General features: G+C 34.1%; 1 protein-coding gene across 2 annotated transcripts; it reads right to left on the bottom strand.

The window, feature by feature from the left end:
- Positions 1–364: 364 nt before the first annotated feature.
- On the bottom strand, positions 365–4639 carry LOC112715097 (ultraviolet-B receptor UVR8). 2 transcript variants are annotated; one of them, XM_025766854.3, is made up of 7 exons: positions 4327–4639; positions 3392–3431; positions 2974–3270; positions 2195–2544; positions 1686–2087; positions 1161–1545; positions 365–883 (listed from the first exon to the last, which is right to left on the bottom strand). In XM_025766854.3, exons 3-7 carry the CDS (start codon positions 3205–3207, stop codon positions 641–643), a joined length of 1614 nt encoding a protein of 537 aa, XP_025622639.1. In that variant the 5' UTR covers positions 3208–3270; positions 3392–3431; positions 4327–4639; the 3' UTR covers positions 365–640. The 2 variants fall into 2 exon arrangements, with proteins under 2 accessions (XP_025622639.1, XP_029145422.1); XM_029289589.2 differs by having other exon boundaries at positions 3392–4639.
- Positions 4640–10780: the final 6141 nt, after the last annotated feature.

Raw genomic sequence — 10780 nt, 5'->3', positions numbered from 1 at the left:
ATCCAAATTTAATAAGTCACTTAGCCAAGTGATGGAGATTCGAAATCTATCCGCATCTCATAACCAACACTTACCCGCGCAGAGAGCTCCATTAATGGAAAGAGGATTAGTCACTGCTCCCACAACGGATACATTGGTTTCACTCCGGAAAATAGAAAGTAAATAATAATAATATATATATATATATATATATATATATATATATATATATATATATATATATATATATCATCCTAGTATTACCTTCCCCGGAAGATAATCACTTGCAACTAGTTTCAAATACTTAAAGAGTAGATAAATCCAAAGCATGAGTCCTTTCATGATGCATGAATGCTAAACTTGACAAATGATCTATGAGAAACAATTGAAGACAACAACTAACACTGAAAATAAACCTTCACAAATGTATCATCTATCAACGTGCAGAACAATCCTACGAGAAATATCAACAACCCATAAAACATAAGTTAAAGGCCCTTGTTAGTTGTTTACCTACTTTGGACCTTCTGAGTGCATTCTTTGATTATATTTACAAAGTAGAAACTGAAACTTAAACACTAAACCTGTGCATGGTTACCATAAATTAGAGAATGGCATGATTCAAAAGAATTTGAAAGCTAGTGGTGCAGGCACAAACAATTTAACCAAGATCGATGTCGACCCTTTCCGGATTTCCCCTTTCGGTTTGGTTTGCAACAAGCTCAATTCCTAGCTGTCCTTTGTCTCCGGCCCCAAATGCGTACAGCTTTCCAGATTCGGTTAGGGCAAAGGTGTGAGCATTCCAATATATGGAATTCGTCAAGCTAATTTGTACCACCCTTTCATTGATCTGTTTCAGCGATGTTACGAGCTCCGGACTCAACACATTTGCATGTCTGTTGCCCTGCACACAAACAAATATAAATCAATTTTGTTTTTCTTTTTGAGAGAAATGTCTAGTCATTGTTCGACAGATAAAGATTACCCTAAAATTGAATGTTACCAATTGCTATTACTCGCGGCTTTATTTTAAGGCATCAGAGAGGCACATGTGTAACTAAGAGTGAGGTCCATGGCTTACATTGGAAAAACTATGCAACTATTGGGGAAGGAAGAAATGTGAAACACATTTGAAAGCAACTTTCTTTCAATTTTCAAATAAGAAAACATAGCAGACCGACCTGTTCGTCGATTCCAGCATTGTGTCCAAGACTAGCAGATTCCCCACAGCCAAATGAATACACATCACCATCATCAGACACTACAAAGGTTGTGTAATCTCCCGTTGCAACATGAACAGCTTTGACATTACTCAATGCTTCCACAACCTTAGGTGCTGATTCACATTCTTCATTCCCATGCCCCAAGCAACCATAACGGCCCCATCCCCATGTGCACACTCGGCCATCCCGTCCTACAACAGCAGCATGCCATGCACCAGCAGCAACCACCATTGGTTGAAGGTTTAACAACTGGAACTGTTCGATCAAACGAGGGTACTTCTCATCAGTTCTTGAACCGTGTCCAAGCTTGCCTCCCAGGCCACAACCAACTGAGTATACAGACCTGTAAATTCCCGAAAAAGTGCTTTAAAATTTGAGCATGAAACAAAGCCCGAATTGGATCACATAACTACCAAAACTATTTTTCTTCTTGTCAAACAAAATATGCAACATGTTAAGAAAAGAAATGTAGTTGGAGCTCACATTCCACTAGGTTGACAAGCCAGACAAAGAAGGTAGCAATATCCAGCAGCAATTTGCACCACTGGAATATCTTCCAGAGCTCCTAATAAAGGATGGGGTTCCACATCACTTTGATCGGTGTGGTGTCCAAGTTTTCCATCACTACCCCAAGAAAATGTATAAACCCTTCCTTCTCTTGATAACACAGCTGTGAAGAAATTCCCAATTGCAGCCTGTACAACAAATATGTTTCTTAAAGACTCTACTAATTGTGGAGCTGTAACCATTTTAGACCCTTGACCTCCATACTCGGCTTCCCCAAAAGAATCTTTGCCACATGCATAAACTTGCCCCGAATCGCTTATCAACATGGTCCTCCCAGCACCAGCAGCAGCTTGTATAATTCGAATGCCTTGCAAGGTTCTGAAACACAATGGGAGTTCTGTTAACTTTAAATCAACTAGTTCACTTTCCGGTTATCCTTACAGGATATACTGTAAGGATAAAGGAATGTCCAAATGTTTTCCAACCTTATCGGCCGAGGCCGCCATTCCTCCTCAGTGGTGCCATGCCCTAGTTGTCCTGAACTGTTGGAACCGAATGAATAAACAACTCCATTTGACGTCACAGCAATGCTATGACCAGGACCTGCTATTGCCTGTGACTTCTCCCTCCGGCAACATGCTTCTCCGGCTTGCAAATACCTCAGCACCAACTTCCATGAGCCTCCACATCTTCGCTTCAAATCTTCCCTTTGTTCTGTGGACATTGGCTTAAATATGGCTCTCTTTTGACACATGTCCAGCGCAGCAATCTCCGACAAGGACAAATCGAAATCAGGGGCAAAGTTTGCTGGCTGCCTGAAGAAAGAGCATGTTGCCTATAGCAGCAAAATCAGAACCAAAGGCAGAATTATTGGCATTTGGTCTATAATTCAATAACAGCTTCATAATGGCGGATAATTCTCCTCTACAATGAGATTAATATCTCTAAAGTGTGAAAGTGAGAGAGTATCCACCCTCAGACCAATAAAACAATTCATAATCATTAAATGATCAAAGGCCCTATACAACCTCATTTCGTCACTTTAGAAAGAAGTTCACTCCAGAGAAGCAATTTCCAAGCTTCTGTTAGTATTAGAAGGGTTTTGCTAAATAGTAGGGCACTTTTCAAATAGTTAAAAGTGGAAAATTTTTTGAAACTTTTAATGAATTCAGTGCAATGGAAAGTTAAAAGCTTTAGTTTTCTATCAAACACACTCCATTTTTGGCTACTTAATAATAATAATAATAATAAGCATAGGACTTGCCTCTAGTTTGGCAAGGTCTTGAGGGTCCAAATTACATGCTGTGAGGACATGAAGGACAATGGAGGGGTTAGCAGACAAGGGAAACTCCCCCGGGGACGCGTCCCCGAAGCAATGGCGTTGCTGCCTTTGAAATGTTGGAATTGGTGTGGCAACAACAATGGCAGTTGTGATTGGCTGGTCAGGGATGTTATGATGGTATTGTATAGTTGGGGTTCCGCTTGTTGTGGCATCCATTGGGCACTGCCAAGAAACCTTTTGCAGTGCCCAAACTTTTTGCAGTGGAAATGATCTAAACTTCTGATAATTATGGAACAAAAAAACACAAACACAAGAAAGAATATGTGCAAATTTATTATTAATGCTACTACATTAGTTAACTTTAATTTAATTTCTCTGTTTCTCTAACTAAAGTGTGTACCTCAAAAATATAATTGACTAGCAAATCTCAGGTCTCAAACCTACAAAGAAAAAACATACTTGCATAAACTCATTATGTGACACAGTTTAAGAAAAAAAGAATAAAAATTCTTAAAAAAAAAAAGAAAAATTCTGAATCATAGGACCAACTACTTCCATTTGGTAAAAATACTATCAATTACAAGCACCAGAGGCCATGCAATTGGTTTAGACACTTAGAATCATGAAACTGGTTTTTATCTCCTATGATCAGAAACACAGAAAATCACTTCAAAAAAATTAATTGAAAAAATAAAAAAGGTAATAAAATCATCACCGATCATTTCATGAAACAGATGATTCGGATTTTAGATGACTCAGGTGAAGAGAAAAAGCATTAAATAAGGGGATGTATATGTGAAGCTGAATTGAAAGACGAAAACTTTGAGGAGAAGTAACAGTAATCATTCCCCTTAATGAAAGGTATATTCCAAACAAAAAGTAAAAGGAAAATTTACAAATTTGCAAATTGCAACCAAAATTGTGAAACCCCTCCTTCACGTGAACTCATCATGATTCATCAAAGTGAGATCATAGCAATCAAAACGAAGGAACATATCATAATCTCCCTCCATAGCTAGCAAAAACCCAGAAACAGGGGACTTGCAAATTAGAACCAATTTGTTTCAATCAATTATTCATCGGTAAGCGTAAAAATCTTTTCTTTTTATAACTATTCTTCTTTTTTAGGTGTGTTGTTCAAAGATCAGAGTAACCAAATTTGACAAGTGCAGTTGCCCTGAATACGCAACCAAAAATTGGGGGAAAAACGGAATAAAGAGGGAAAAAAAAAACAGAGAATCCAGAACAAAATTCACATGCTCAATAAGTTTGCGATTAGTGGCATTACGATCGCCACCGATCGATTAAGAGAGAAAGGGAAGAGATGGTGATTACGTATCAGAGACACCAACGATTCCTGAGACTCAATCAGCACCATCGGTGGAAAGAGAAATGCAGAGGGAGAAAGAGAGAGAGATAGAGAGAAAGAGAGAGTTTCAACGCTTCTGGATGAAGGAAAAGTTAAGAGCTTTGGGATGAAACAAAAGTGAACAGAGGTTGGTTTTTTTTTTTTTTCTTTTGTTGATGAATTAACGAAGGAGTGTGTGGTGGGGTGCTTGCAATGTGATGAGGAGAGAATTGAGAGAGGAGAGAGATTTTTGAGAGTGAGAATGAATGAACTATTTTAGCCTTTTATCTTTCTCTTTCTGTTTCTCTTTCTCTTTCTCTTCTTATATAGTGGGATTTTTTAAAAGAATATATATCCAAACAATAAAACTTTATATCCAAGTCATTTAATCAACTAGGGTGCGCATGGCCCGGCCCGACTCGAAGATCCGATCCGATTTCAAATATTTTAGAGACTATTTTGGTGTGATTTTACTGGATTTAGAGTCGGATAAGGGTTTCAAAAATAGACCCGGTCATTATTTTGGATCGGGTACGGGTCATGGCTTGGGTCACCCGAAGTCGGCCTAGTCATCATACACAATTAATATTTTGTGTTATTAGTAATGGATGATGGCTATTCTTATGTGGAATTTAAGTATTGTAAACCTTAATATTTTGTATTATTAGTTATTATAAGACTATAAGTTAATGTTTTATGTTTAAAATGCATGAGATTTTAGACTAATGCATAATATTGTGTTATTTGTATTGATTTAAATATTTGGTGTTATTAGACAATATTAGTATTGATTATGGTTATGCTTTAATTTTAGAGAAGAGTTCGTTCTTGTTATATTTTTCCAAGTAAATTTTACCATGTCAAATAATGGTTAGAGTCTTGGAAATTTGGATATTTTCACATGCTAGTTTATAAGAAGGTATCAAGGTAATGTAATGTTAACGGTCCGATTTTCACCCGGTTTTTACCCGGTATAATCGTGGCCCGAAAGTGTATAGGTTTCATTGGGTCTAGGGTCGGGTTCGGGTCGAATAAATAGGCCCGGTATATATTTCGGGTCGGATCTGGGTCACATCAAACCCGGTTTCACCCGGCCCATGCACACCCCTATAATCAACCAAGTTGCTATAACCTAATTCAGCTTCACGCGTCACTATTTCTAACAACATTTTGACTTAACGCGCGACTATATATAAATGCATTTTTTTATGCGGATTTCTTTTTTTTTTTCAAATTCTTTTAACGTTTTCTGCGTTCTCTTTCTTCTCCACCTTCTCTATGTTCTCTTCCTTCACTGTATTTTCTTTGTTCTATATGTTTTCTTCGTTCATGATCAATGCTCTTTAATCTGATTTGAATATGAGGATCAATGTTTTTTAAATCAAGTTGTGAAATCAGATTTAAGCAGGTATTTCGTTTTCAAAGACAATGAATTATGCAAGTTCACACTGTCAGTTGAATTAGGGCGAATTGAATTATTGTTTTGAAACAAATCAAGTGGATGAAGTTTGGTTCAAATCTCGTTAATGTAGTTGGTTAGTAGTTCATGTTGATATAGTTGTTTTGTCTACGAATTGAATAATTTCGTTTTTCTTTGTAAAAATCAGTGTTCATGGTTTGAATTTGAATGGAATGTTGGAGTTTTGAATTTTTGTTTCGATCAATCTATTTATGTTACATTTGATGGTAGTTTCAGTACATTTTTTAAAACTTATAAAATTGTTTTTGGTGTCGTGCTTATAAGTTTTCTGTTTTTTTTTTTGTATCCGTTTGTTTTAAAGGTTGGAATGACTTTTAACACACTTAAAGAAGAAGCCACTGCTATTGCTTTTTTCTTCTCTTTCTCCTTTTTTCTTATTTTTCTCTTTCATTATCGTTGTCTTCTTTTTATAAGTATAACAGTTCAAATCCAAAATGCACCGAAATTTCTTAATAATGACGACACACAAATAAACTCAGTTTAAAACAAGTTCAGATTACAAGTATACCTTATTTAAATCCAGAATGCACCACAACTACTTAATGATGACGAACACAAATAAACTCAGTTCAAAACAAATTTAGACCACAAGTGCACCTTATTTAAATCCAAAATGCACCAAATTCAAATCCAAATGCACTGAAATTACTTAATGACGACGACACACAAACAAACTCAATTCAAAATAAGTACATACCAAAATTTTATCTTATTCCAGAATGCACCAAAATTACTTAATAATAACTCAAAACTTCTCATCTTCCTTCTTCTTTTCTTGTTCATTTTTTTCTTTTCGTTTTACCTTCTCATTTACTCTCTTAACAAGAATAAAAACAAAAAAAATCAAATAAAAAAATGCATAATGATGTAAAATCACTAGAAAGAGGAGGAGAAAAAGAAAAAAATACAGCACCAACAATAAAAAGAACAACGATGAGAAGGAAACGCACGAAGAAGAAGAACAAACCCGAAGAAGAAGGAGGAAGAATGTGAAGAAGAAAGAGAAAAAGAAGAAGAAGGAGGAGAAACGCGAAGAAGAAGGAGAGGAATGTGGGAACCGTTTCACGTAGTTGGAGCATGTTTTCATGCTCCACTAATGAAACTGATTTTTGTTGAGTTTAGACCAACTTGGTTAGATTTGGTTACCAAAAAGACTTGTATGTGTAGCAACTCTAAATAGGTCCTTAAGAAATTTTGCATCGGATGTTTTTATTCCCAAAAAATTTTATTACGTTGAGATTCTTGAATTTTACAAAAATAAGACATATAAGTCTTTGTTATACTTTTGAGAACCTATTTGTCCAAATAAAAATAATGAATATGGTTAAGGTAGAGATTTATATGTCTTACTCTTGTAAAGTTCATAAAACTCAATGTAATAAAATTTCTTAGAGACAAAAATATCCGACACAAATTTTTAGGACCTATTTAAATATATACTCTTTTAAAATAAATAGAAAAATATATTATTTATGAATATATATAAATAAGTAAAAAAAATTCTCTACTTTACATACTTCGTTTGCAAAGAAACTGGGATACTTATGAATGCATCACATCTTCAATAAAATCTAATAATGTATCATACTTGCATACGAGATAAATTCATAGATGCCAACCTTGTATATCTTGTTACGCTTCAGTACTATTTGTGCTTATTGAAGCTGATATATGTTTATAAATACTCTGTAATCTGTGTATACGTGATAGGAACATGACATAAAAATTTTGAATATATAAAGAGCTCATTCATGCCAACTGCAATGTAGATCTTGAGTCATTTCAATTCTTTTCTGATATTCTTTCAATATATCTAGTAGTGAGTATATTATTGTGAGTGTTTATCTATATGGTTGTATTAAAAATATTGACGAAGGGATTGTGTTCAAATTTCTTGACCTTGTGTTGTTTCGAACTCTTCGTATTGATATCCTTAAGGCTGGGTTTTTGGGGTCAAAAGAAGGTTAGGAATACATGGTATAAATCCCATGCAGTCTTGGCAAACCGAAACTTCATATTCATGCTTTTTTTAGATTATAGGCAATGACCATGCGTGTGTGATGTTCGAGGTTCGTGGGAGAATCTTAGCACATCAAGTCATGGAGTTGTATGTCGAGGTCGATGAGACTAGTGGCGATGTTTCCAATCCGTCTACCTCCACAGTATTAGATCTATCGATAACAGTATTTCTATTCCATTACGCTACACCAAGCGAACACATGGAGGATGACTCTAAGCTGGATGATGAATACATTGCTGAGACCAAAAAGTCCTAAAAAATCTTTCAAAATAAAAAATTACTAAAAAAGTGTACTAAAAGACAAAATAGAGGCTTCTAACTCGTCCCCACATGAGACACTTATATAGGTACTACACTATACTTATCTCATTTGTAGTGAGGACATCATAGTTATGAACGTATGTCGTCTTCAACGCAAACGAGATACATATAATGTAATGTTCGTGTCTTATCTCGTTTGCAGACATGATATGCTTTTAGCGTGTATGTAACACCCTAATACTTTTAAACTGAGTTAAGCTTTATTTGAATTATATTTAGTAGCTGATATTTAAAATCTTGCAAAATTTTGTTTTTAAAACACATATGAAATATTTATATAAAATAATTTATATATAAAAACATCGAATAATTAGTTTTTATTAGAATAGTTACTAGTTAAAAAATATAAGTGATCTAAAAATACTAACATGAAAAGCGGGTGTGCTAAACTATGAAGGTACAACAATCACAAGCTTTACTCATATCAAATAATCATAACAAGAAACATCATAGTTATAATTGCAATCAGTCAATAAAAATAAAACAAGACACAGAGAAAATCCTAATTCTCTTAATTTGTATAACTATGGCTAAAACAATCGCATATTCTTCCTTCTTAAGGTAAATGCTTAATGTTTTGTATCTACGTCCTTGATAGCTTGCTCCTAATAGTGCACTTGTCTTTTTACCTCAACTCAACTGAGCAGTGTATTGCTTTGTACTGCATCGTTCCTGAAGATGATACGGAGAGAGGGGTGAGAAACAAAAGTTTCTCAGTAGTTTATCTATATGGTGTCATCGTATCCATCTCCAGCCACTCCGAATTTTAAAATAAAAATAGTGATAATGCAATGTTGTTTAATTATTATTTTCAAAAATTCTTGTTAGTCGGAGTGGTGTGACTTTTATTTGCTTCTCATTTACTTATGTAATGACATGTGTGATGCATACAAAATGTCTATAACATTAAAACATATAAAGGTAAACTTATAAACCTTGGTATGATGTTCTCATAGGCCATAAAGCAAGGCAAAATAAATAATAAATAAGAGAAAAATAGTAACATTGGCATAGATAAGTCAAACAGAATATATCTGAATAAAATAAAGATCCTAAACAATATCATACATCATACAAAAAGGAACTTTGGATAAAGAAGGATCTTTGAATGCAATAATAAACATAATTAAAAAAGATAAAAGAAGAATAATCATGATCACACTTTTTACTGTACTTTTCATTACTTTTTCTCGTAACTTTTATGGAAGGTATTGAGCTCAAACCGATATAAAGGGTGGGAGTCCCCTTCCCTTACCGAAGGTTCTTATCCCAAACGTTTTAGCGATCACCTTCTCTTATCAAAGGATCATCTCAATCGATCACCTTTCCTTACCGAAGGATCACATCAATATCTTGTCTTTGGGGGTCACCTTCCCTTACCGAAGGATCATTCCCTCAGTTCAATTTATAATCAATGTTATTTAGACATACACAAGAAGGGAGTCATATCAACAAAGATATATTATTATATAAAATTGATGGGATAGTCCCCTTCCCTTACCGAAGGTTCTTATCCCAAAGGCTTGTCAATCACCTTCCCTTACCGAAGGATCATCTCGATTATCTTGTCTTTGGGGGTCACCTTCCCTTATCGAATGATCATTCCCTCAGTTCTTTAATGCACATAAGATTGTTATTATAATGCATAATGCTTATGAAGAAAAGAGACATTATATCATGATATGTAATGCTAACATCTATATCCAAAAACATTTAACATATGACATATAAAAATTAGCATAAAATTTCCTACCTCGAGTAAAGTTCCGATAGGTATTTCGATACAAATAGATGCAGTTTGTTAGTAAAGAAAGACTTGTTCTATAGCTAGAAATTGTGTATACTATAATATTTTGTATAAAAAAAGGGAATAGAATGAGAAAGGAATGATCAAATAGCTCTCATGTATGTTCAGATTTTGTTAGGAGGCATTTAGGTGAAATCTTCAATCTGAATTGTCACTTTGTGAGCCCTATAAGGTTTTATATGTTTGGAATTTGAAAATAGATATTAGAGATAAATTTATAGAGAAATGAATTAGCTTTAAAATGAATCTTAAATAAAGTCAATCGAATAACCACAACTTGAGATATTCTCGAAATACTGTTAGTATATCAGACTGGCTGATAAAAGCGCGATTTTCTATTATGAACTTGTAACCGATTTATCTACCTAATTTAATTTGAATTTAATTTTATACTGAACTTAAGGAATAGAGCTAGTATTCTTATCTTTTCATATAACTAAATATCATTCAAATCTAATAAATGTAGAATTAATTAGGACTATATTTTAAAAGGTTGTTTATTGTCAGTTAGAGATTTACTACCGCTAGTGTTTTCATATGTTTAAATTTTAAATTCAAATCTTAAATCGTTACCATTTTAATTAATTAATTAGTTATAAAAAATGACTTGATTCAAAAAGTTTGGATATTACAGTGTACTTACTTATCTTGTCCTCAATACCGATGAGATACGTTTAGAATTTTTCTCGTTTTCTATGCAGACGATATATGTAACGCAGCAAAAAAAAAACCCTACCCATATCTATATCCGTAAATATTATATTTAATTTATTTTTAAAAAATCTATATATGTGCCTTTCATTTTCAATATTT

The sequence above is a fragment of the Arachis hypogaea genome, chromosome 10 (genome assembly GCF_003086295.3).
Source record: "Arachis hypogaea cultivar Tifrunner chromosome 10, arahy.Tifrunner.gnm2.J5K5, whole genome shotgun sequence".
Taxonomy (NCBI): Eukaryota; Viridiplantae; Streptophyta; class Magnoliopsida; order Fabales; family Fabaceae; genus Arachis; species Arachis hypogaea.
Note: the sequence above shows the minus strand (reverse complement) of the source record. Positions and strands in the feature narration are given on the sequence as shown.

Coding starts and splice junctions, on each gene's coding strand:
- LOC112715097 (XM_029289589.2), bottom strand. CDS start 3,207: ATGGATGCCACAACAAGCGGAACCCCAACTATACAATACCATCATAAC. Junction 2,088..2,194: donor TGGCGGCCTCGGCCGATAAG/GTTGGAAAACAT, acceptor ATTGTGTTTCAG/AACCTTGCAAGGCATTCGAA. Junction 1,546..1,685: donor GCTTGTCAACCTAGTGGAAT/GTGAGCTCCAAC, acceptor GGGAATTTACAG/GTCTGTATACTCAGTTGGTT.